Source organism: Xenopus laevis, chromosome 3S (assembly GCF_017654675.1).
Source record: "Xenopus laevis strain J_2021 chromosome 3S, Xenopus_laevis_v10.1, whole genome shotgun sequence".
Lineage (NCBI taxonomy): Eukaryota > Metazoa > Chordata > Amphibia > Anura > Pipidae > Xenopus > Xenopus laevis.
The window spans coordinates 50,145,554-50,172,962 of NC_054376.1; the positions used below are offsets into that span (position 1 = coordinate 50,145,554).

The 27,409-nt window shown below is 37.1% G+C and overlaps 1 protein-coding gene across 2 annotated transcripts; it reads left to right on the forward strand.

Annotated features, from left to right (window-relative positions):
• Nucleotides 1-23,360, forward strand: cops2.S (COP9 signalosome subunit 2 S homeolog). 2 transcript variants are annotated; one of them, XR_001935073.2, is made up of 13 exons: nt 1-191; nt 2,968-3,081; nt 3,591-3,668; nt 4,311-4,436; nt 6,468-6,557; nt 7,458-7,535; nt 8,361-8,535; nt 9,124-9,302; nt 9,383-9,435; nt 9,991-10,088; nt 10,560-10,642; nt 17,910-17,985; nt 18,130-18,161. XR_001935073.2 is itself a non-coding variant. In XM_018255414.2 (13 exons), exons 1-13 carry the CDS (start codon nt 138-140, stop codon nt 22,532-22,534), a joined length of 1,332 nt encoding a protein of 443 aa, XP_018110903.1. In that variant the 5' UTR covers nt 1-137; the 3' UTR covers nt 22,535-23,360. The 2 variants fall into 2 exon arrangements, 1 of the variants encoding a protein (XP_018110903.1); XM_018255414.2 differs by lacking the exon at nt 17,910-17,985 and adding an exon at nt 22,390-23,360 and having other exon boundaries at nt 18,130-18,188.
• The last annotated feature ends 4,049 nt before the right edge of the window (nt 23,361-27,409 follow it).

Below are 27,409 nucleotides of genomic sequence, written 5' to 3' on the forward strand. Positions count from 1 at the left end.
TCCTTTCCTATGTCCCACAGTGTGGCAGGTCCGTCCAGGCACAAAGGACCGTGTTCATTCAGTTCCGGACGAGCAGATAATTCCGACGGACGCAGAGGATTCTGGGAGGCCCCTTGGCTCTAGTTCCCCCGGCCAAGATGTCTGACATGGAGGATGACTTCATGTGCGATGATGAAGAGGATTACGACCTGGTAGGTTAACGACAAGTTTAAACTGTGAGGCAATCAGTGGGCGCACCCTGCGTTTCCAAGCGGAGGGATTTCTATAAATGTAGGCCGTTAACTGGCAGGGGTGAGGGGTATGACTTGGTGGGACGTCTAGTAGCTACTTCCACTCTGGGTATCGCTGCATTGTCACCAATGACAGAACAGGCTGCCCTGGTACTACTACTTCCCATTCGCTAGTCACCTGTACGCCCCTGTGGTTGGAGCTGGGTAAAAGAAATATGGCGGGCGGTGCTTCTGCATTCGTGATGTGCATTGCTGTCAGAAGGTACCGATTTCTTCAGATCAAGGATCTGGGGGAGCTATAGAGAATGCTGGATTAGCTGGAACTGTGTTCGTGCCTGGGCCTTGAATGGCAATGTTTACTAGTGCTTAGTAAATTGTAAGGATTAACCTATGTACTTCTTTAAAAGTTCTCTAGGGGTCCAAATAGATTTTTTTCTAGTAGTCCTTGCATTGATGTCCAGCAAGCAGCCCTCCAGTTGTTGTTGGACTAGAACTGAGATGCAGGATTCTGTAGTGTCACAGGTTGGATGTCACAAGAACTGCCAAGAGCTGGAAAATGTTTAGCAGACATTCATTTTCAGATGAAATGGTTTTTCTCCCTGGTTACAACATGGGCTGTTCTGAACAATACATATTCAATTGTTTCCTGCTAAGAAATAATACCGTTATTCTGTAGTGTAGGGAATTATGACTTGCAATGTACATTAGTTTGGCTACATATCAGGCTTTTAAGAGAATTGGAATACATTTTTCCTATGCAGTTAAGGTTGTTGATCAGTATTAAAATGAGAACGTCATTAACGTATTATTAATATCTGTCATGTATATAGTACATAAAGCACCCCCTATTGTAAAATATAAGGATATTATAAGTCACCGAGCAGTTCCATGACCATATAATGCTCTTATTCAGGTCATGGAACTCAGAGGTTACTTCTAATTTCTTCATATTTTCCAACAAGGGGTAGTTAATTTGTTATAATAAACAAGTTGTAGTGACTCGTGACAAAAATGACATCACTAAGCTCTGTTTATAACTGATGACACCACTAAGACCTTTTTATAAGGATATGATTTAAAGGATTTTCATGGTTTTTGTGTATTATATGAGCATTTTGTGCAAGCACCCTAAAACATTGTTTTACATGCCTGTGTGGCTGTAGAAAATGTGTGGCAAAGCTAACATTAATCAGCGATTTTAATTTAATTAGTCTCTCCTGCAGCTGGAATCGATCAGGACAAAGTCAGTTACACACTATAATGAAAATTGAGTTACTTTATGACATTTATTAGATACAAAATGGAAGCCTTGGATTGGAAAATGAAATCAAATGAAACAAATTATCGAGTGCGATATTGTCTTCTTTTGGAAACAGCTAACTAACATTCTTTTTGCAGCGAATGGTGTAGAATTTGTAGCCTTAGCTTTTCATGTGCTGGAATACATATAGCACATTCTCTCCCAGATTTATTTACCCCCGTAAAAAGTTATGCCATTAACTACTTTTCTTTTAGAAATTCTTAAATGTTTTCATGGCTACATGAATAATTCCAAGCAGGTACTATTTGACGTGAACATTGTGTGGCCTGTATACACAGAGCATCATACTGTGGCACAGTCTCATTAGAGTAAAACTGAAGCTTGAGATTATGTTTCATAATGCTGATTTATGCGGTTATACTGGTTTTGAAGCAGTAATATAGCTTTTGGCTACAACTGCCCGTGAAGACATGATATTTGGCTGTCTCTTATTACGCAACAAGTCCATCTTGACCTTTTAGTGCTGTTCCAAATAAACAAATCATATTAAACTGACATGAAATGAGAGTTTAGACAGACATAGATTGCTGACATTATCACAATAGCAATAATGTTTGATTTATTTAATATAAAAAGGTATAAATAGCATGCTAATCTGACTGTCCTCAAAATAATGTGTATTCAGTATTTACAGTATTATCCCTAAAGTATAACTGGCAAAACACTTTCAACATAAACCCAATTTGCTGTACTTAGATTTGATTTGGGACAGTCTAAATTATCCCTTTTGAAAGCAATTAGCGAAAGCAAGTAGAAAAAAGTGGAGTACATTTGGAGAACCGTAATACTGTCAAAGTTCTGTTATTACATGCCACATTTGAAATGTATTTATTTTACAGTGATTAGACCACATTACCTAAATAACAGGTATTTAATAGAAAGCTTTGTGTATTTTTATGAGCTAAAAATGTGAAAAGTGTAAACAAACATGTTTTATGTTGGAGAAGGAAAGCTCCAAGACAGTTTATTGCCAACAGATAAGCCACAATAGTACAAGCTAGAACGCTATATTTATTCTGCAGAATGCTTTACCATACCTGAGTAAACCGCTCTAGACATTGTCTCTGGTTGTTTAGGATAGAAGCTGCCATATAAGCTTGGTGTGACATCACTTCCTGCCTGAGTCTCTCCCTGCTCACTTACAGCTCTGGGCTCAGATTACAGCAGGGAGGGGAGGAGGGAGGGGGAGATGAGCAAACTGAGCATGCTCAAGCCCTGCCCTTGAAAACAAGAAGTCTGATACAGAAGCCCATGTGTACACAATAAAAGGAAAGAAATGCTGTGTTTCTATTGACAGAGGACTCAGAGCAGCACTACTTTGAGGGTTAACTGGTGTATTTATATAGACCTTTCTGATAATGCTTACTTAATTTTAGCATTTTCTTCTCCTTTAAATGCTATTTGTTTTAAACCTAGGAATACTCAGAAGACAGCAACTCTGAACCGAATGTTGACTTGGAAAATCAGTACTATAACTCCAAGGCATTGAAGGAAGATGATCCCAAGGCAGCTCTCAGCAGTTTCCAGAAGGTTAAAATATTAATTCTATAAGTATTCACCATGTTGTGTACATGACTATATTGCAGTCTGCCTCAAAACAAACCATATAAAATGCAGATGCTTTAATGTATATATGTCTGTATTTATAGAGCAACACTTTTCAGACAGATAAAAATGATAATGTACAGGGCTTTCATAAATGTAATTTAACACTTACACATTTAAAGGGATGAAGTTTGACCATGCTACTTTTAATTTAATACAAGTCCATGCATTTCCCATTTAAGTGAATAGTAGCAATGGATGCAATCATGATTGCTTGTCAGCCAGCTGATCTTTGCCAGTTTAAAGCACCTCATGTGGAGTAATAGCTTATTAACTGAGCAGATAGTTTAGCGGTATTGTTTGTATGTGTATATATAATTGTGGAAAAAAACACTGGAAATTTTGCTATTTGCATCAAGCAATTTAATTTACTGCTGCACTAACCCTGCACAGTAGAACTTGGTATTTTCTAAATGTGAATTGTTTTTTTTTAGGTCCTAGAACTTGAAGGAGAAAAGGGAGAATGGGGATTCAAAGCATTAAAACAGATGATCAAAATAAATTTCAAATTGGTATGTTTATTTAGCACATTGCATGCAAGTAATATGTATATTTATATGTTTATCTGAAACTGTTTCAGAAACCGTTTAATGCATATCTCTGTTTTAGTTGTCCTTAGCCAGTAATCAAATCTTTTCAAACCAGCGACTAGTGAAAGCTTACTGTTGGTTGTTTGCTATGTTTGTAGTCATTCTTCCTATATAACACAGGCATTACATTTGTATGTCATTAATATATTGATCTAGATAGTCAATGAGACTTTATATGTGTACAATTACAACACTAGATTGGTATTTTTACTTAAAAATGTATTGGCATTTACATTGTTTCCAGATCCACATGTTTTACCTGCACTAGTATATTGTGTGGTTTTTAATGGAACCATTATACCCAGGACATACTCCTATGCCAATTATAGCTTTAATTATTTGGTAAAATAATGTATTTTTAGCATATACTCTATCGATGCTTCTGTTGAAAAGGTGTACATAGATGTATACTGCCCCTTTAAAGCAACCACATTTTAAGGAGTCACAGTGACTTTTTAAAGAAACCACATGTTAAGGAGTTAGGGTGACTTTTTATTTGTCATAGAAGTCTCTTTTATGACAAATACATACAGTTGCTTAATATACCTAATTTTCTGCTTGTAGGGTAATTATCCTGAAATGATGAACAGATACAAGCAACTGTTGACCTATATCCGCAGTGCAGTTACGAGAAATTACTCTGAAAAATCTATTAATTCTATTCTTGATTACATCTCAACATCCAAACAGGTATGATTTTTTTTGTTTTTTTGCTTTATGTCTTGCTCACTCATTTTTTCATTCACAGCTTAATAATAGCCCTGAAGGACAGCATTATCCTTATTCAGTATGTCAAATTGAAATGCTGCAAAAAGTTCCCTTACTTGAAGTCTAGTTTCCAGGACTCCAGTCTTTGTGATGGTTTGTATGTTCATTTTGATATACTAGCATACTTATTTTCATATTGGCTATAATACCAGATTAACAGATGGTTGGTGTTACAACAAAGGTGGCCTTACCGAAGGCCGAATAGCGTAAACATGTATTCAGATTTTATACTATGTTAAGATGGGCTGGCTATGTTGAGGTTAATGTTTATTTAGTTATGCTGTAATTTTGTAATATATGTCTTTAAGGAATTCAAAGTGGTTGCAGCATCAATATTTTAGCAAAGGATGTATGGATATTATTGTATAGGGAATAATGTATCCTGTATTGTAAAACATCAGGATATTGTAGAAGTAACCCGAGTTGATGCAGTTTTCAGTGAACAGAAGCACTGGCCGTGGGACAACTTGCAGTTGTTCTTAAGGTAATGCTTCGCATATTGAAAGGTAAATAGAGACTTGATGTAGGATAAGGGTGACTTTTCATTAAACAAAACCTTAGTAGAATCTTAGTAGGCGTTTCTAATGCCCATACCTGTCATCATATGTCACTTCAGCTTTATAATTAAAGTTAAAGGTGCTTTATAATTAGTTGTTTTTTTTTTTAACACAGGAGGAGAAAAAACTATCACCTATAACTTTGTAACATAGTTATTGATTGCTAAATAGTCTACTCAGTGCTTCTTTAGTATTGTATTGTATTGCATTGCAGCACAACTGTTTATGTAGTGCTTTTGAAATTGTATGTCTTTATTGCACTGCAAGAAGTAAAGAAGATGATAAAGAATATACAGTCTGAACACATTTTGGTGCTGCTAATGGAATATGGTATGACATTAATTGTTGAAATGGCAAAGAGCCAAATGGGAGACTATACAGGCCAGTATGGTTCTTTTGATTTTGCTAGCATTCATACTAACATAGCTATATTTATGCTACTGCTTCAGTCGACTGCAGGCAAGCAAGCTCCATGAGCTCACCAAATACAATGCGGGGTGGCTGGCTCTGATCACTACGTTTGCATGTATTTTGGTTCAACGATTACTGGTGTATTTGATGTTCTGAGTTATGCTGAAGCCAGCAATAGTTATTTGTGCTTGTCAAACCCTGAGGAATGAATTTCACTCATGGAACATCACTGGAGATTTCTTGCATTGGGTTCAGTGATTAGGGATTGGGCTGAATATACTTTTTGTCTGCTTTTTTTTTTTTTTTTAATAGCTATGTTTTTTAATTTTACTAAATAGGGAAATATTTTCATATTCCAGTTTCCTGGTTCTTCAGCGCAGTTGTCAAAGGAGATAGGCAGTTTAAAATAAAAATCTTCCCTTTATAATGAATTTACCCTTTATAATGAACTTCTCGACCTATACTCCTGATTCATAGACTGCTGCTGGTGGAATGGATCAGCTTGTCCATTTAAGGCTCATTATCTCTTCGTAATATAATATATGTTATTATATGTATAATAACTTTCCTTATTACAGAGGGAGGTATTAATAGTAAAAAATAAATAATAATCCATTAGTGCTTTATAATCATTTTTGAATTGAATTAATAGGCTGTGTACATGTTGAACAAAGGTGTTTATATAGTGTATTCTGCATCACCTAGTTAAAGGGGGTGCACACCAATGATATATAAAGTAACTGTCTCTGACACAAATCCTAACGCTCTTAAACTACCAAGAGAGCAATAGTAAAGTGTAATTTGATTATTTAAAAAAACTTTTAAACTGAAAGATGAAGCTTCTATTAGATTTTCAGATTCATAATAGCTTCCGTTTAAAATCACCTTTGTAAATGTAAGGAAACAATAATTGTAAGAAAGCAGCATGTCATAGTAATAATTAACAATTGAACCGTTGATTCTCCTTTTTACTTTATTGGCAAAGATGGACCTTCTGCAGGAGTTCTATGAAACAACACTTGATGCTCTAAAAGATGCAAAAAATGACCGGTTATGGTTTAAAACCAATACAAAGGTAAGGTGCAACATTATATTTCTCATTATTAAGTTGAGACAAGATACTGCTTTTTAGAACAGTTTCTAGTTCTTGACAGTAGTAACATGAAGAAAAGTACTTCTGATGCACATAATCCAGTCCTCTGCTTGTGGGCAGTGCATATATATTTACCTTATTAGTGGCCATGCATGTTCTTGGCTGCATACGCTAGTTCTATTCACTGTTGGCCTGAAAAGTTGGAGCTGCAGAAGTCCAGCTTTAGCTCTGTCACTCTCTCATCTGCTAGTGCACCATACCCCAGCTAACATGGTGTATGAGCAGATGAAACTTTCAAACTGCACAGATTACTTGTGACCCAACAGGGTTGTTTTGGCAAACCTGACCACTTACCTTCTTCTTGGGAGATATCAGGCATTTTGCAAGCAGTGTTAGTAGCATTGAAGCCTAAAGTCACCCTTTAGCAACCCTTGTGACAGTTAACTGAAATTGTACTGATTCCTACTAGCAACAGGCAGCATGCATATTATTTTGGGCTGCTAAAATAGTTCCACGCATAGTTACATTCCTTTTTATCACTTCTGCAGCTAAGCCATAGGTATTTGAATTGGCACTGTAGTAAATGTTATGGCCTTTGGATAAAGGGTGATTTAGTTCTGAGAAGCACTGGTTCTTATATTGAGTAAATCTAGAATCCCAGCCATAACACATTTCTGTTGTTTGTAAGAAAAGAATTAGAAGCAGGCAAGGGGAAATGGACTGTTACTTCATTTAAAAATTGTTTTCCTAAAATACACTTTACAAAATTTTATGTTTTTTTAGAAGACCGTAAGCATTTTATTCCCATGACAGCAATATAAATTAATTATAAATAATTTATGAAGTTGTCCTGAAAATCTTTCTGCCTATTTTGTTTTACAGCTTGGTAAACTATATTTGGAAAGAGAGGAATATGGTAAATTGCAGAAGATTTTACGCCAGCTTCACCAGTCATGCCAGGTAATTTGTATGTATGTTGTGATTGTAGGTACTTTTTCTTTCTGTATGTCTAATCGAAATATTAAGATGTTGATAATTTTTTGGCTCTTTTGCTAGAGTCAGCAAAGGTAACACTCCACCAATCTAACTTGCATTCTCTGAAACACCTTCTGTTTATTTTATTCACACAAGATAGTCTTAGGGGCCCATTTACTTAGCTTGAGTGAAGGAATAGAGGAAAAATACTTTGAATTTCAAATGTTTTTTTTGGCTACTTTGACCATTGAATGGGCTACTTCGACCTTCGACTTTGAATCGAACGATTCGAACTAAAAATCGTTCGACCATTCGATAGTCGAAGTACTGCCTTTTTAAGAAAAAACTTCAACCCCTAGTTCGCCATCTAAAAGCTACCGAAGTCAATGTTAGCCTATGGGGAAGGTCCCCATAGGCTTGGCTATCTTTTTTTGGTCGAACAAAAATCGTTCGATCGATGAATTAAAATCCTTCGAATGAACGATTCTAAGGATTTAATCATTCGATCGAACGATTTTTCGTTCGTTTGAACGGATAGCACTAAATCCTTCGACTTCGATATTCGAAGTCGAAGGATTTAATTAACCCTCGATATTCGACCTTAAGTAAATTTGCCCCTTAGTGTTATAAAGTGTCTTATAAAGTGTTGGTGAATTGAGGGTAACATATGCAGTTCACTGCAGTAGAGTACATCACTCCAAAAATCTATGCTGGTGAATTACAAATCAGGTCATCAATTAAATGGGCATGCTGACAGATTTTTTTTCCACAGTAATACAAACAAGGTAACCACAATTTTTTTCCCCCCAGACTGACGATGGAGAGGATGACTTGAAGAAGGGTACACAACTATTGGAAATATATGCTTTGGAAATTCAGATGTATACAGCACAGAAAAACAATAAGAAACTCAAAGCATTATATGAACAGTCACTTCACATTAAATCTGCTATCCCTCATCCCCTTATAATGGGAGTCATTCGTGGTAAGTTTACTAGAGAAAAAAATGGTGCTGTTCACCAGATTTTTAATCAGATTTTTTTCCCCTCCCAGAATATAAACTTGTTGAACCTCTGTGTATTTTAAGATGAGGTATATTATGCCAACAAGGGGATGTTAGGTTCCCCTCCTGTCTCTTACCTGTCCTCTTGTGCCCCTACCCCCAGTCATCATAAACGATTCCTCCATATCTCATAATTAACCAGAGTTTTCCTTTTTGTTCCAGCATTTTATTATCTGATATGCTTGGGAACTAGGGTTTTCTGTCATTAACATTTTTTAGTGTTAAGTAGTTTGTTTCCAACTCACATGCTGTCCATCACCACAAGCATCAAAAACCCAGGTGTCCAGTATGTCACTTAAGGAAACAAAGTTAATTATATTTCACCAACATATGGCACTTTCGTGACTTTAATATTAATAATCATTATTGTGATGGTTTACTAAAAACAAACTTCAAAGGAACGGGTGAATATTTTATGACATCTTCCGTCCTTAAATGGTCTCAATTCTGGTTGTAATTCTTCCATTGTAATGGCATTCAGTACAATAACAAGTATTCTTGATTTTTCAGAATGTGGAGGAAAGATGCATTTAAGAGAAGGGGAGTTTGAAAAGGCCCACACAGATTTCTTTGAGGCTTTTAAAAACTATGACGAATCTGGCAGTCCCAGACGAACAACCTGCTTGAAATACCTTGTCCTAGCAAACATGCTTATGAAGTCTGGAATAAATCCTTTTGACTCCCAGGAGGTACAACACCCTATTTCTTTTATGTTTTATTGTGTGATTTCCTTGTGCATTCAGTTACATCAAAATCCTTCTATGTTTAGGCTAAACCATACAAAAATGATCCAGAAATTCTAGCAATGACAAATTTAGTAAGGTAAGCCATTGCCTTATTTTCTTTTTCACCTTTATATATCTGTATTTATGATAGTCACAGCAAGAACTTATTTTAGAGCAAGAAAAGTCTGCTTCCAATGGCAAATATAGAGGGAGCAAACCCCAAGACTGCAGGGGGAACCGGGGGAACAAGGTCCTGTGATTACATGCAGGAAGTGGGTTCAGAAATGTTTTGTGGGGGGACCCATGCCTCAAAGTTATGCCGCTGTCTCATTTACTGTTGGATACTGATATGCTAATCGCAGCACTACTTGATGCCTTAGACTTGGATTCCATAGGCATTTGCAGCAGAGTAAAATCTGTGCTACTGTGATATAGGAATCCATGTTGTATGCTCTATGTGGTATAACTGTACTTGTTGTTTACAGCTTAAGACCTGTTTGCTGCACTATGGAACAAAATGTTTTAATTTTATGTGTATTTGAAAGAGAAATTGTACTTTTCTGGTGCAGCTGCTAATCTCATTAAACAAGCAAATATTTGTATGCTTAATTATAATTTGTCTAGTGTAAAGTATAATGTCTTTATTATCCAGTGCCTATCAGAATAATGACATCACTGAGTTTGAGAAGATTCTGAAAACAAATCACAGCAACATCATGGACGATCCCTTTATAAGGGAACATATTGAAGGTACAGTTCCCATGCAATGCATTCCTCAACTGGAAAATTTTAGGCTTCAAACAGTAATAGTTGTTGAGCCATTGCTTTCAATAGCCAGGTGGAGATCAGTTTGTGCTAATACTGTTGAATATAACAACAATTCACACATTATTGTAATGTAAAGTTCTCTTAAGGAAACAATCATGCAGTATTTACAGTACATTTGGAATAATTCCACTAGTAGTTTAATTTCAATGGGTAAATATAAACTATTTTATCTGCAACAGTGACCTGAGAGGGCAAATCTTATTATACTATAGGTGAATGATCAGGGACAAAAGTAGACTCAGAATGCTTAAAAACCACAACTGCATGTTTGTAGCAATTTCAAATGGGGGTTCTTTCTTAGAAGATCTGTAAAGCAGTATTTTTCATAATGCAATGACTTTTACAATTTTCCACTTACGCAAAGAGTAATTTGATGCTTTGTTGATGTTTCAGAGCTTTTGCGGAACATCAGAACACAAGTGCTTATAAAGTTAATTAAGCCTTATACAAGAATACATATTCCTTTCATTTCAAAGGTAAGACAGTACATATCACTATCTACAGATATAATTATTTTAATTCGCCAATCCAATTGTTACTTTTTTGGCTGAATCCGAATCCTGCTGAAAAAGGCCGAATCCCTAACCAAATCTTGGATTCGATGCATCCCAACTATTGATGAGTGTCTCATTAAAGGGGTTGTTTACCTTTGAGATAATGTTTAGTATGATGTAGAGAGTGATATTCTGAGATAATTTGCTATTTGTTTTCATTTTTTATTATTGAAGGTTTTTTTTTATTCAGCAGCTCTTCAATTTGCATTTTTAGCAATCCGGTAACTAGCAACCATGCATGGATTTGAACAAGAGACTGGAATATGAACAGGAGAGGCCTGAATAGAAGGATCAGTAATAAAAAGTAACAATAACAATACATTTGTAGGCTTACAGAGCATTTGCTTTTTAGAAGGGATTCAAAAGCTGCAAAGAGTCTGAAGAAAAAGACAAATAATTATAAAAATTGAAAACCAATTGAAGAGTTGCTTAGAATTGGTTTTTCTTTAGCATAATAAAAGTTACCTTAAAGGTGAACCACCCCTTTAAGTGAATCAGCAGCGTGTGTCATGTCAGCAGTTCAGGTTTTCAGACAATGGTTTGTGTACATCAGTTGTGAGAGAGAAAGAGTAGCTGTCATCACTTGTGGAAATGCTAAACAACTGCCTTTAGATGTAAATCACATGAAGACCTTGGAGTTGCCAATATCATGTGTTCAGTGCAGGCTAATGTTCTCAAATGTTGTAAAACCTGTTTTAGTGAATCAGCAGGTTTCTAACTGGGGAGAGAGAAATATTATGAAGAAATCAGAAGTGTGGAAAATTGTCCTTTAAAATATAGCCAGAACAATTTTACCTTAACAAAGAGCTTGAGTTAAAGGTGCCTAAAAACCAATGGCATATCTAAATGCTCAAAAATATTTTGGAATATTTCAGATATAGGTCAAGCAGGAAGAGTCTTCTTTGTTTTGAGAGGGACCATAAGACTATATCCATGTACAAAGCAAAGTTCTGTAGATACATTTTAGGGTATAGCAGCCTTTCCATATGTAATAATACTGGATTCAAAAGCAAGTAGCATTTTAGGCTGGAGGTGGTCTGTTTACATTTGTTTAAAAGCACCCATCATCGCCTAAACATGATGCCACAAGCATTAGTCTTCATTTAATCTCACCCATGTCTACGTCATGCAAACCCAAAACAGAGCTCTGTAGGAGTTGGTTGGGGTGGGAAAACTGTTCCAGCTTCACAAAACTTGCTGTTTTAAAAGACTACATCACAAATAATGACTTATCCAAAAGAACAGGTTTTATAGTAACCCTGCCATCTGAAATAAGTGCTCAAAACTGTCTAAATGTTGTATTAACCAGTTTACTGTGTCTAAGAGAGCTTACCAGGGAAATAAAAAATGAGACAACACAGCAAGAAAGCGTCTGAAAGGCAACTTAGGTGGCATCTGAAAAGCCACTGTTATAATGTTGTGTTAATTCAGTTTTGCTGTATAGTTAAACCAGACAAATGGCAGGAGCATCTTGTTTGGAGTATAACACTTCTAAGGGGTATAATAAAATTGTTTAGCTGAGCCTTGTGTATCAGACTAAAGACTATACATTATACGATCCACTTGTTTGGCAAGGTCACCAAATGAGCGGATCTTTCCCCTTATATCTCTACCAAAGACCAGAATAGGGGCTGTCTGTTGATTACCACATCAGTGAGCCGATGCGGCCCTCAATTTGATGTGAAAGTCAAACTTGCCCGATTGACATCTGCCAATTTTTATTTGGCCAGGTATTGATTGGGTAGCCCATCATGGGTAGCCCATGATTAGAGGGCCCATCATAAAATTAGCTGGTGAAAAATTGGCATCTGTGTCCCCTTAACCATTGGAAAGTAGTTTTAACCCTCACGAGTTTTCCTTGTTTGACACTGGTTTTTCCACTAAAGCTCAAAATTTTCTCGGTTTTTGGGTGATCTTGAGAAATTCAGGTTTTTTATGCGACAATCCAAAAAAGTTGCGTTTTTCCCCCCCAGTTTTTTAAGGGCAAATCATGAATTCTAGTTTGTCAGAAAAATTTGGATTTTGATAAATAACCCCCCAAGACTGCTTATGAAAAAAGTATTTAAAAAAAAAAAAGGAACGAACTTTTGATTTTTTTCAAAAGCAATCTTGGTGTTGCTGGTCTTTTTTTCTTTAAATATCTGAATTGTTTAAAGTGCACCTGAGACAAGTGTTGTAGCGGTGTGCCACCCATGCAGCTGTCAACCCCCCCCCCCATTTTTTTCAGGAGTTACCAGATTTTGGGCTCTGTCCCCGCGCTCCCACAACTCCTAAACATTCCCCTGATTTTCACACAATTTCAGACAATCTGCGTAGAAAAATACGATTTTAGAACATTTTAGGTGGAATGACATGCCCATGTGCAGCCCAGAATCCTTCTGCCTGGCTGAACCGAATTTGAATCTTAATTTTCATATGCAAATTAGGGACGGGGAGGGAAATCTCATGACAAAACAAGGAAGTAAAAATGTTGTCCCCTTCCCACCCCTAATTTGCATATGCAAATTAGGATTTGGTTTGGTATTCAGAGAAATCTTTTGCGAAGGATTCGGGGGTTCGGCCAAATTCAAAATAGTGGATTCAGTGCATTCCTAATATATATATACATATTCTATAGACATTTGCATAGGGCACTGTCAATGAGATCACTTGCTGTTTTGTAGCTGGTTGACAAAGACCTAAAAATAGCTTTTAAGATTAATATTCTATTTTAGGTGTTTTATTTCTGTAAGTATTCCTGGGGTGTGTGAAATCTTTAAGTAATTAGCCATTTCTATTTATAAAATGAAACTTAATCTGTCACTTTAGGTAAGCAAACCTTTCCACTTCCTTGGTTTCAGTGCTGTACATATTGTGAAATCCTGCAACAATGGCTTTGATTTGCAGTGTGTGAGAGTTATGTATAAGCTGGATCACTGGGTTGCATTATGCAATGAAAAGGAACATGATGTCATTGCATAGAGGGGAAGCTGCATTCCACCAGTATTGGATATAATTGTTTATAGCATATATCATATAGCAGCAGTATTACAGTCCTATCACCAGAGGATTAACTTTATCTAGACTGCAGAGGAGGTTTATAAGCATTATTACCATCTATTATCCTTCGCACATGACTTTAATATGCCTTTGTCGTTTTTATTTTATCTAATCTAGCCCGCATGACTTTCAAAGTTCTTTCACTTATGGGTGTGATTTAGACAAGTCTATGAAACTTTAATCAAAGCCAAGACTTGACATTTATTCATAAAGCACAGTCTAAGGGACAGATCTATTAATGGTCAAATTTCGAGTTCATGGGAGTTATTTTAAACTCCCAAAATTCAACCAATTGCAATTTATTTAAAAAATTTTTGGAACTCGGGTGAACAGGATCAACACGCAAACTCGAATCGAATTTGATTTGAGTTTTTTTCGACGTTTTTTGCCCCTAATTGTCAGTTTATAAAGTGTGTGCATGCATTCATTTATGAACAAAGGTGAACAAATTTGTCATTGTAAGCAGAGTTTTATTGGCCTGTTTTTAAAATAAACATATCTGATCCAGCATATTACATTCTACAGAAGTAATAATCCTTTTAAAGGGGTTGTTCACCTTTGAGTTAATGTTTAGTATCATGTACAGTGATATTCTGAGACATTTTGCAATTAGTTTTCATTTTTTTATTGATTGTTGAGTTATTTAGCTATTTATTCAGCAGCTCTTCAATTTGCAATTTCAGCAATCTGGTTGCTAGGGTCCAAATTACCCTAGCAACCATGCACCAATTTAAATAAGAGACTGGAATATGAATAGGAGAGGGCCTGAATAGAAAGATGACTAATAAAAAATAGCAATAACAATATATTTGTCACCTTGTAGAACATTTGTTTTTAGATGGGGGTCAGTGACCCCCATTTGAATGCTGGACAGAGTCAGAAGAATAATGCAAATAATTGAAAAACTATAATAAATCAATATTGAAGACCAATTGAAAAGTTGATTAGAATTAGCCATTCTATAACATACTAAAAGTAACATAAAGGTGAACCAGCCCTTTTAAATAATTGTGTGTAGCCAAATGTGCTTTCATATAATGCAAGATGAGATGTACCCACTGAATGCAGCTGGCAATTTGGGCATGTCAAATACAGGCAGATTTTAGAATACACAATCTCCACAAGATCCAGTCATGCTCAATGGGACTTCTTTGTCAGTGGCATCACCTTTCTGGTTGTCACCTGAAGCAGAACAGCGATACTGTACCTTCATGCAAGAACAGAACATTAAAGTGAACCTGCCCTTCAGCTATCTGAAAAATGCTATGGAGCCACCTGATTTTTAGGTGGAGTAGTATATAAAACTGCCAATAGCAATTGTGCCCATGGGGACTCTAAGCAGACATATAAATAGCTTTTACAACAAGCTAAAGAAAAAACACATTTACAATGAAAGATACATTAAATAACAGCCTACGGAGGATAGATTCACAAATATACAGTTAGGTCCATAAATCTTTGGACAGAGACAACTTTTTTCTAATTTTGGTTCTGTACATTACCACAATGAATTTTAAATGAAACAACACGGATGCAGTTGAACTTTAATTCAGTGGGTTGAACAAAAAGATTGCATAAAAATGTGAGGAACTAAAGCTTTTTTAACACAATTGCTTCATTTCAGGGGCTCAAAAGTAATTGGATAAATTAAAAAACTAAAAATAAAATGTTCATTTCTAACACTTGGTTGAAAACCCTTTGCTGGCAATGGCAGCCTGAAGTCTTAAACTCATGGACATCACCAGATTCTGGGTTTCCTACTTTTTAATGCTCTGCCAGGCCTTTACTGCGTCGGCTTTCAGTTGCTGTTTGTTTGTGGGCCTTTCTGTCTGAAGTTTAGTCTTCAACAAGTGAAATACATGCTCAATTGGGTTCAGATAAGGTGACTGCAGTTCCACTGCATCTGTGTTGTTTTTATTTAAAATTCATTGTGGTAATGTACAGAACCAAAATTAGAAAAAAAAAGTCCAAAGATTTATGAACCTAACTGTATATTAATACGATACTAAACATGTATGTGCTATACTGTTTGGGTTAGCATTACTTTCTCTGTCCTTGAAGAGAAAGTAATGCTTTGAAGGGGGGCCACATGGGACATAACTGTTCAGTGAGTTTGCAATTGATCCTCAGCATTCAGCTCAGATTCAAAAGCAACAGTTATGACCCATGTGGCCCCCCTCAAGTCACTGATTGGTTACTGGCTGGTAACCACTCAGTGGAAACCAAGAGAGCTGAAAAGCAGGAAGTAGTGTTCTGACTATTATGTTTCACATCCAGTCACTCCAGCCTTTATACATTACATTTTTGCCTAACTAAAACATTTTTATTTTGCACAGCCTATCTACAGTATTTAACCAGTTTTTATTTTTATACTGAACAATTCCTTTAAACCCTATCTAGGCATGGTGATATGACATAATTCAACAACAAGGAGCAAACCAAATGAAGTCTCTGATACAAGGTCCTCCACCATTTGCACCTAATTGTAATTTTAGGGGTTTGAGCTTGTGATGACTGTAAGGGTGACTTTCTTTTCTCAATGGTAGACAGATCCAGTGAGTACTCGCACACCCTGGCCCTCCCAACGATAGAGATCCCTGGTGCACAGCGTAATGAGGAAACGGCAACCTCACGATCCAATGGCAGCAAGAATTCACCGGCACACAGGTAATGCAAGCAGGTTATACCTTGCTGAATTTTTATTGCAGCATGCAACGTTTCGGGGTTACCCCCTTTATCAAGCATCATGCTTGATAAAGGGGGTAACCCAGAAACGTTGCATGCTGCAATAAACATTTAGCAAGGTATAACCTGCTTGCATTACCTGTGTGCTGGTGAATTCTTGCTGACTTTCTTTTCTCCACATATCAAAACTTTAATTTATATACATTTAATAATGTTTAAGTTACACAGTGGACTACACAATGCAGATGGTGCATGATATTTGTTACAACACCTTTATCTGTCAGTATTATTTAGATAAAGATCAAGTATCCATATGTCGAAATATGTTGAAAAGGAAACATTTTACACAGGGGTGTACTTACATTTTCACATGACTATACATGTGCTGGCATACATGACATACGCTTGAGAAAGGGCACGCAAGGCCCGAAACATGTCGTGTGAATGGTAGTCTACACAATAAAAATCTAATCACAGCAGAAATTGCTTTGAAGTGCTCTCTGATGTGCTGGCATACACTTATGATTTCTCTTCCTAGTGGTACCAAACTTTCATGTTACACCTCTGGCTTCTTTTTCTCTAAATTTTAGAGGTACTTACCATAGCTGAGATATAGCAATGTATAAATATATACAGACCATACAATAAGCTCTCTGTTGCATTTTCAAAAGTAGATCCTTCCTGCAGATGTGAGGGCATCCGTTCAGATAAGAAGAAAGGAGGTTCCATCTTAAGATGTTGAAAGGGTATTTTATAGTGAGAGCTGTGAAGTTATGGAATTCTCTCCCTGAAGTGGTTGTACTGGCAAATACATTAGATCGATGCAAGGAACAAAATACAGGGTCATTGATACAGGTATGAGATCCGTTATCCGGAAACCTGTTATCTGGAAAGCTCCGAATTATGGAAAGGCCGTCTCCCACAGACTCCGTTTTATCCAAATAATCTGAATTTTTAAAATAATTTCCTTTTTCTCTGTAATAATAAAACTGTACCTTGTACTTGATCCAAACTAAGATCTAATTAATCCTTATTGGGAACAAAATCAGCCTATTTGGTTTATTTAATGTTTACATGATTTTCTAGTAGACTTAAGGTATGAAGATCCAAATTACAGAAAGATCCATTATCCAGAAAACCCCAATTTCCAAGCATTCTGGATAACGGGTCCCATACCTGTACCAAATTGATCCAGGGACTGGTCCGATCTTGGAAGGAATTGGTCCCCAGCAGAGGCAAATAATGGAGACTTCAGATAAGGTTGTTCATCTTCCTCTGGATCAACTAGCAGGAGCTACTAGTAGCAGCTACTTGTTGTGGCTATAAAATACCAAAAGAAAATCCCTGCCATAAACAATACAGAGAATTGCCTCTGCTAACACACACAGTGTCTTAGCAAAGCCAATTATCACTATTGTCTATTTTGTAGCCAGCTACTAGTAACTCTGTGCATCTTTACCCTTAGGGAGGTTTCACTTAGAAAACAAAGAACTTGATGGATGCCAGTCCTTTTTTAAACCGCATCTACTATGTCACTCTAGGTAAGAGTATTTAGTGTTAAAGAATTATCATTTATATTGCCATTTTAACTGTGTATGCGAACCAGCAACAGTTGTACATTTGTTGATGTGCACATTGCTGTAAAAGTGCAACATGTTAACATTAACCTTTTCTTTCTTTCTTAGGAGCTAAATATAGATGTAGCTGATGTTGAGAGTTTGCTGGTGCAGTGTATACTGGATAAGTATGTTGTTTTTGTTTTCCCTCTTTTATTTTACTGCATATGGGGCTGTATTTGTGTTTCTTAGCATGGACCGTCCTTATTTAAATTACTGGAGCCTTCCTAAATATGTGATCCTTGGATTGCTGTTAAACTGAATAACTTTGGATCCCTGACTGCTGGTATAAGTTGTTTAGGACAGCTAGAGGGCCACATATAAATGTATGTTTCAAATATGAGTTGTCATGGTAGGTATGAGACACACTGCAGCCCTTATCTGTGATGGACCATGCCCAGTTGAGCTGACCACACCCCAAGCCCTACGCCTATAAATTCCTTTAATTAAGACTGTCCTGCCTATTTAGAAACAACTGGAGTGTATGCAAAGTGGAGGTAGCATTAATCTATGTTCCCCTACAGAAGGCTGTATAAAATATTTATCCTTTGGGCAGGGGTTAGTAATGAATTGCCAGTGTTCATCTACAGGCTTGTATAATCCTAGTTGGGTATTCTTAAAGGGGAGTGATAGTGAAAATGAAAATTTAATATAAGCTTCAGCATACTGAAATAATATCTTTCTAAATAAAATCAATTAAAAATTCTGCATTGTTTCGGAAATAATCAAGTTTATATTCAATATTCCTCCCCCAGCATCTTTTTCTCTTCATTCTGTCTTCATTAAGCAGTTGCGTGTCAGATGAATGATCCAGTATATCTTATAGGGGGGCTTGTTTTGCCTAGAAGATGTCTCTCTACATGCAGGATTTGTGCAAAAGGTAGTTATTTTGTTAGATTTTGTTTGTACTGGAATCGGTTATTTGAGTGAGCTCTATCTGCTAAGAAAAGGGATCCCACCTATAAGATATATTGGATCTAACTGTCAATGAATATCTGACACCCAACTGCTGCATAAAGACAGAATGAAGAGAAACAGATGCTGAGAGAGGAATAGTTTAGATAAACTTGATTATTTCAGAAACAATGCATTTCATTTCAGTATGATGAAGCTTATATTAAATTAGAATTTTCACAATAGTTCCCCTTTGAATCATGTTCTAATCACCGTTAAAAGTCCTTTGTACTGTACAACTATATTGTATAGGGATAGAAATTTGACTCCATTGACTTGAATGAGAAATACCTGAAAATTTGTCAGTACTTGCCTTTTTCAGCCAGAAAATACGCACAAGATCATTTTCAGCTGGAAAATTCTACACGTGCTGTCAGCCTAATGGCGATGCAGTGCCTGCGTCACAGCTTTTATAAAGTCTGCTTCATTCCTGTAATAACAGTTGTGTTAGAGTCAGAGGTGACTTCACTATGTATGCTTCCATATCTTTCTACTCCCAGTATGGCAACATTTCTTCTATGGCTCTAACTGCCTACAAAGCTACTGTTAAAATGTGATTCTTTTCTCTCATGCTTTCAGAGCAGGTTTGAGTAGTTCATCTGTGGAGTATTTAACCCCTCCCCTACACAGGGGTGATCCGCGGACTGCTGCTGCCTGAGGCAGCAGCCCCGATGCTGCCCCCTTCTCCCGCTCCGCGCTTAAAAGTTTAGCGTCGGAGCGGGTCAAAGGGGACTGCATTACTAGCGCAGCGAGCGCGTACTACGCTTTCTGCACTAGCAGAGACGAATTTCCAGTTTAAAAACCGGAAATTCGGCTCCTAAAGTTACAGAAGGCGGCATTTTGACGCCCCTTGTAACTGGCCGTTCACTGACGCCTGAGGCAAGGTGCTCATCTTGCCTCATGGCAGGAACGGCCCTGCCTCTACAGTACTGCATATAAAGAAAACTGAAGATAAAAAAAGAGAAGGAACTGAAGGGTTTTAATTTTCCCTGCCAAGAGATATAAAGTGTGTGGCCTTCCAGCTGTTCTATCTATAGCAGTTGGGTTTGAAAAGAATGTCACGTATCCATTAATGTGATACTGACACAAAAAAACTACTAAAATATGAATGTACATTAAAAGTTACCTATAGATCATGTTGATAGTTTTTTTGCTGAGAGGTTTGTTTTTGTAAGCAAAAAGTTCTTAAACCTGACTATTTTGTCAACCTGACTGTCCCATCTCAGCCTGTCAGCCTGGCAGTTAAGTTTCTAATGCTAAAGGACACAAGAAAGAGAAAGAACTGACCCATGTATTTGCACCCTCCCATCATAGCATGTCCACAAGTTCGTATTTATACACCATTAAAACCTAACTTTTATTACTGATAAATGAGATAAAAAAAGTCCAGTGATAATTAAAACATGGTTAGGACCGGGTAGACGGATTAACTTGGGGTAGTGGGCTGGTGGTACGAATAAGTGGTAAATGTATGCTAGTGGAGGTCACCCCAAAAGACTCTGTTTAAACACTCACTATTCAGTAATAAATATGCGGGTAATCGGAGTAGTAGACTACAGGCAATGTTATACAACACAAATCGGCCCCCTTAGAAGCACATAACCAAAATCCCAGAGCTTGCGTCTCTATTGGAACAACCCCCATTGTGCAGCCCTTGGTCAGCCAGCCCCTTCACCCACAGCACAACACTCCCAATTGGCGGATATCTGCTCTGATATGAGCGTTGAAGCTTCCACCTGAAGAAGTACCTTGTAAACCAACACTGGTGTCAGTATCTCTTTAAGCTGCTGTTGAGGTGCCCAGTGTATTGCCCTATTATATTGTGATAGCAGTTGCACAGTTCAAGTGAGATATACTGTGTAGGATAGCAGAAAAGTATCCCAGCTCCTACTAAGTATATTGTCCTGTGCAGTGTTTATATGATCCATTATGTCAGAGCTTGTCTGCCATGCAATAACCCTGCAATAAACAGATGTTAATTGCTTGATATTTAGTTAGGAAAAATGAAAAAAAAAACATCAATAAGCTGCTGAACTTTGGTTGCGACTTGGAGGAAATTCCTGGTTTTATCATGCTTTTTTGTTAGAAATAAGCCAAGACAAACCAAATTACTTCCAGTGATTTTATGTTTCCCTAATTTTACACAGTTTTTTTGTGGTGCCATCAATATAGAATTCATAATCCATTTCCCTAATGTTGCATTGTGCCACATCAATTTTTTTGGTCCCCAGAAAAACATAAAATGGGGGTTTTACTGTACCTGCACTCTGTCTCCTCTATATAGGGTATATCTGTGGTGCTTTTGTTCTCCAGATACTTGGCTTAACGGAACAGTAACACCAAAAAATGAAAGTGTTTAAAGTAATGAAAATACAAAGTACTGTTGCCCTGCACTGGTCTGTTTGGTACAGAAACTCTGTTTATATAAAGAAGCTGCTGTGTAGCCGTGGGGCAGCCATTGAAGCACAAGATATACAGTAGAAAATAGATAAAGACTGTAGAATCCCATGGTTTAATATAGAGTGTATCTGCTGTGTAACCTGTGTCTTTTTTCCTTTTTCAGCATTGAATGGCTGCCCCCATGGCTACACAGCAGCTTGTTTATATAAACTATAGTTTTTCTGAAGCAAACATACCAGTTTTTCCAGTGCAGCACAATTCATTGTATTTTCATTACTTTAAAATTTTAATTTTTTCGTGTTACTGTCAGGAACGTTTTTAACGCTATTTTTTATTAAGCCTGTGTTATGTCTAGTGACAAATTCAATGTGTTCTGGGAGGTGGAGCCCTGTATTTATTGAATTAACAATATGACTAGTGAAACACTAGTTTTATGTTGTTTAAAGGAGACATATAGGATAAATGAAAAAACCCTAGTTTTGTAGGCAATTATGAGTAACATATGGTGTTGCTTTTACATGGTGCTAAAAATGATTATCTTTAAAAATAGCCCCTTTATTGGAGCTCCCTATAGATGTTCTCTGGTCCCTGTCTGTGTTTCAAATGAGGGGTGGGTGTGTCCTAACGGTCCCTGCCAGAGGCACAGTAGGAGGGGGACAGCCAATCACAGCCCTGCAGTTACACAAGCACAGACAGACTTCAGTTCCCTATCAGGTCCTGCTCGCTGCTGATTGGTTCCTGTCCTACAGTGCAGTGAGTTTAGTGCCGCCGGCTCCACTGCACAGCCTGGGAATTCAGGGTGGAAGAGAAGGGAGGGAGTATCCGTTTTTTTGCAGAAATATTCAGTAAATCCGCCTGAAACACAACTTTTTAAAGCACAATTCTTATATATCTAAATGAGTATAACGCACTGGTACATTCTTGTTTTTTACACATTATGTCTCTTTTGAAATGATTTGCTTTTTTCTTTTCCAGCACCATTCACGGGAGAATTGATCAAGTCAACCAGCTCCTCGAACTTGACCATCAGAAGAGAGGTGGGGCACGATACACTGCTTTAGATAAATGGACCAATCAGCTGAATTCTCTCAACCAGGCTGTAGTCAGCAAGCTTGCTTAACAAAGAACAAGCTTTTACAAAATAGAAAACACAAGTACTTTTGGCAACAGTGCAGTGATCTAACCCTTTAAAGGAACTGGGAATGGCAAAACTACTGTTGGTTGGTGTGTCCTGAAAAAAACAATTGGAGTTTTGGCAGAAGCACTTTCTGATGAGCTGGTTTGTGTTTTGCTGCTGTGTTTATCCCAAGAAAAAAAACAGCTTTAACCTCCAGAAGAAAACCAAAATGTTACGGGATATATGCTGTATTCTCATCTTGCCCTAAATAAGCAACATCCTAGTAGATTTGCCCAGGGCAAATAAAGACCAGAATGAAGATTTTGTCATGATTTTAAATATACACTGACATGTTGGTTCAATTTAAACGTTTTACCTGCAGAAAATGTCTCACCGAATAACCTGCAATAACTTGAAATGCATATCCTTTTCAACACTTCTTTATTTTCTGTTTTTCTCATGTATAAAATATGTTTGCTGCATTTTGCAAAATGTCCCACCTGCCCTAAAAAAATGTCGGTATATATATATATATATATACATATATAAATATATATATTTCTGTACCTGCAGTGTAGTAAACATTTAGAAGAGACCCAATAATTATAGTGGCATACTGTCACTTAGGTTTCAAGCAGCAAAATAAACAGTGCAGCCAGAAATGAACATTGGCTTTCCTGTGTGTGTTTCTTGCATTGGAAAGGGAAATTGCTCAGATACACAAAAGTGCTTGCAGCCAGAGATTTCAGGAGTTTAGTATTCAAGTTAGATTTTTTTTCCTTCAAGATTAATTTAGAATGTGATACAAAATAAATCATATTTTTTTTTTTCTCCTGTTGTGTCCTGTAAAACTTTTTGCATCATAAATCCAAGCCAACCACCTGTAAGACTGAAATAGTTGTCCATCAATTCTTCTTTCCTTTAAAGGAATTGTTCAGTATAAAAATAAAAACTAGGCTGTGCAAAATAAAAAATGTTTCCAATATAGTCAGTTAGGCAAAAATGTAATGTATAAAGACTGGAGTGACTGGATGTGTAACATATTAGCCAGAACGCTACTTCCTGCTTTTCAGCTCTCTTGTTTTCCACTGATTGGTTACCAGGCAATAACCAATCAGTGACTTGGGGGGGCACATGGGTCATAACTGTTGCTTTTGAGTCTGAGCTGAATGCTAAGGATCAATTGCAAACTCACTGAACAGTTATGTCCCACGTGCCCCCCCTTAAAGAGATACTAACACCAGAATATAACCTTTTTTTTGTATTTGTCCTAATATTGTTTTTGAATGCTATATATAATTTTGACATAAAAGTATGTGTTATGCTTTTACATTCGGAACAACAAACTAGGAACCGGCACACAGAAATGAATGCATGACTTACTCCTAAGTGTTTAATGTGTCAGGTGATGTGGCAGACATGAATCACAGACCTTAAATAGCCTAAAGGGGCCAGCCCCCTAAACGTTGTGTATCATTTGGCATATTAAACACTTAGGGGTTAATCCCCTTTTGAATTAATTTCTGTGTGCCGGTTCCTCGTTTGTTGTTCTCAGTGGATTCAGGGGAGGGCCGTCTCCCTATAGGACTGAGCACCAGATTCTGGAAATTGAGGAGGACCGGGGAGTGCATACGCACTTTTTTATGCTTTTACATTACCTTTCTTACTCCCAGTGTTCCTCTAGGAGGGGTGCCATCTTTGTGCATCAATAGCATTAGAAACTCTAACTGACAGGCTGAGAAGAGCCCGTCAGGTTTAGGAACTTCAAGTTGCAATTACTTACATAATCAGAACTATCAGCGAAAAACTATCAACATAACCCATTGGCAACTTTTAGGGGCATATTTATCAAGGATCGAATTTAGAAGTAAACAAAACTTAGAAATTCGGCAATCGAATTTGAGTACTTCGATAGTCAAAGTATTTTTTCCAGCAAAAAGGGGCATATTCCATCGAAGTACGATCAAAGTAAAATTGTACGATCGAACGATTTAACCCTTCGATTAGAACGATTCAAAGGATTTTTCTAAAAAAAAACTTAGACTTCTCAAAACTTGTCCAAAAGCCTCAGATAGGTTCTAGGAGGTCCCCCATAGGCTAAACAGCAATTCGGCAGGTTTAAGGTGGCGAAGTGTCAAAGTTTTTTAAAGAGACAGTACTTCGAATTTCCAGTGGTCTATTTTCGAAGGTTTTTGAATTCGAATCAAAGTCGAATTTGGCCTATTCAATGGTCAAAGTACCCAAAAATTACTTCAAAAATTCACTTCGACCTTTGATAAATCTGCCCCTTAATGTAGATTAATATTTTGAAAATAAAATTTTTTATTGAACTGAATGTTCTGTTATGTTAGACATCCAGTCACTCCAGCCTTTATACATTACATTTTTGGCTAACTAACTATATTAGAAACATGTATTATTTTGCACAGCCTATCTATTTACCCACTTTTTAATTTCACTCTGAACTGTTCCTTTAAATGTGTATTGTAGAGGGAATCCCTTGCAGCAAAAAAGCAATTTTCAAAGGTGATGTAAAGGGAAAGTCACAGGGCGAATTGCCAGTATTTAGGCACCCCCAGTGATTCTAATCACTAACCTACTACCCCTGGCAAGCACCCCTCTTCAAAAAAATGCATCTGCTCTGGGAACATTCTTCTTCACTGTTCTCAGGCGTTACTTGCACCTATTGAATCTGGGTGCATGCATATTGTAGGAATTGACAGACTTCTGTACAGTAAATCTCAGAATCAATGGGGTGTGTTTAACAAATTGGGCACACCTCCAGTGGATAGTGGAATAATGTACCCACTGCTATAAATATAAGATCTGAGTCTGTGCTGCTTATTCAGACCATGTAGATTCTAAAAATACACAGAAATCCGTATTAATTCTAATATATTATATATAATATTAAAAAAATATAAATTCCAATTGATAGAAAAGTTCCAGTCTTACATTGTGGCAATATATTTTACAGCCCAAATGGTAACCCACCAGCACACACTGGCCTCTCAGTAAAAGCTAGTCCAGTACACGGTAAGAGGGATCGGCACCCTCCAAATTCACCAGGATAAATAAAAAATTACCGGCACACAGGACTCCATGCAAGTGGGGAAACCCTTTGTGTTTATTGAAGTGTAACATTTTGGAGCACGCCCCTTCGTCTGACAAAGGAGAGTGCCCTCAAAACTTTATACTTCAATGCAGGGTTTACCCCACTTACATGGAGTCCTGTGTGGCCACTATTACAATCACTAGATTATTAGATTAGAAGCAAGTCGGTATTACAAGAGCTATAGATTTCATCTATTAGGAACAACCACAACAAGTTCTGAGTATATTATGGAGGGACTGGTCACTGGCAAGTTGTTATATGAAAGTCCCATACGTTGATAAGAAGGTAAATGAAGCCAAGTACTTGGGTGGGTCAAACACAACAGTGAATGATGTGTGCATACAGAAATTTTTATTTGTTTTTTTATCATTTCAATTGTATGTGCATGCAGAAGAACAGTTTCAAATTTTAACCAGAAATTTGCTTGATCCCAGCAAGTAGGCAGAACATTTTCCAATTTTTAGAAAGACGTGAAGAAATGCCATGTAAATCTGCTTGTGAATCTCAAATATTCATAAATTAGCCCCTGAACTTTGCGGTCACCAAAAAGTATGAGCAGTTGGTTTATATGAAGTCGCACCATTTATGTAGTAAAATCATGGCTCCCTGACTTGGTTAGTCTGTCTCTGTGGGTGCTTTTTGTAGCACAGGGATATCTCCATACAGTTGTTGTGGGGGAAAGAATGTAATCCTATCTGATGTTGTAACAGACCTGCTTTATTATTAGACCAATACTAGAATTTTTAGATTGAAGAGAATGCATTACTGAGCACCTAACAGCTGTTCCAAGAACAATGAGAATGAACTTTTGTGCCAGTATGCTATGCTCAGTCATTGCTCTTCTCTCAAATAAGCTTGATTAGGCTACAGAAATTTTTGTTATAAAATTGGCAATTACAAATCATATTCATGTTATTGACTAATTTGATGATACCCTTTTTCCTCTGCTGATCAGTACCCAGATGGAGAATACTGTTTATGTTTGTTATTGGTTGCCAATCTGTGGTGTGATCAGTTGATCTGGGGCCCAGGCGAAAGGCCAGAACGGGTGAAAGTTTTCAAGGATTTTTTGCTTAATAAAATATCAGACAATTGAATTTTTGAGTTTTTGTGCAAAAAAAGAATTGAATAGTGGCAAAAATTCTAATTCGCAAGGATCAATTGCAAACTTAGTGAACAGTTATGTCCCATGTGGGCCCCCTTAAAGTCATTAAGAGTTAGAGAGATGCAAAGCAAGAAGTCGTTTTCTGATGTTATGTTGGACTTCTGGTCACAACACCATGTATGTTGCAGGTGGGGAGCTTACACCTTTTATTTAAAGTGACCACCTGCGCATCAACGATTCGGGGATTCGTCAGGATGATAAGGGGTTAACCCCCCCGAAACGTTGATTCATATATGGTGTTGTGCTATTCTGTTAAATCTTCTACATTGTACGGACGAGTGCCGACCGCCTAGAGAGATCTGCACCACTAGGGCAGGAAACATCGTGGAAAGGGTGAGAGGTGCGGTTCATCTACACACAGCACTTCTGGTCACTCCAGCCTTTATACATTACATTTTTGGCTAACTAACTATATTAGAAACATTTTTTATTTACCCAGTTTTCATTTTTACATTGAACTCTTTCTTTAACTGTGGACTTGGTTGACTGTTACTGATCCCTCATAACTTTATATTTTAACCAGTACAAGATACTGCCACGGATGGTCCCTAGTACACTTTACAGCTTCCTAGTGCTCCACAATTAAGTTGCAACTCAT

Coding starts and splice junctions, on each gene's coding strand:
- cops2.S (XM_018255414.2), top strand. CDS start 138: ATGTCTGACATGGAGGATGACTTCATGTGCGATGATGAAGAGGATTAC. Junction 3,669..4,310: donor TCAAAATAAATTTCAAATTG/GTATGTTTATTT, acceptor TTCTGCTTGTAG/GGTAATTATCCTGAAATGAT. Junction 10,643..18,129: donor ATATTCCTTTCATTTCAAAG/GTAAGACAGTAC, acceptor TTTCTTTCTTAG/GAGCTAAATATAGATGTAGC.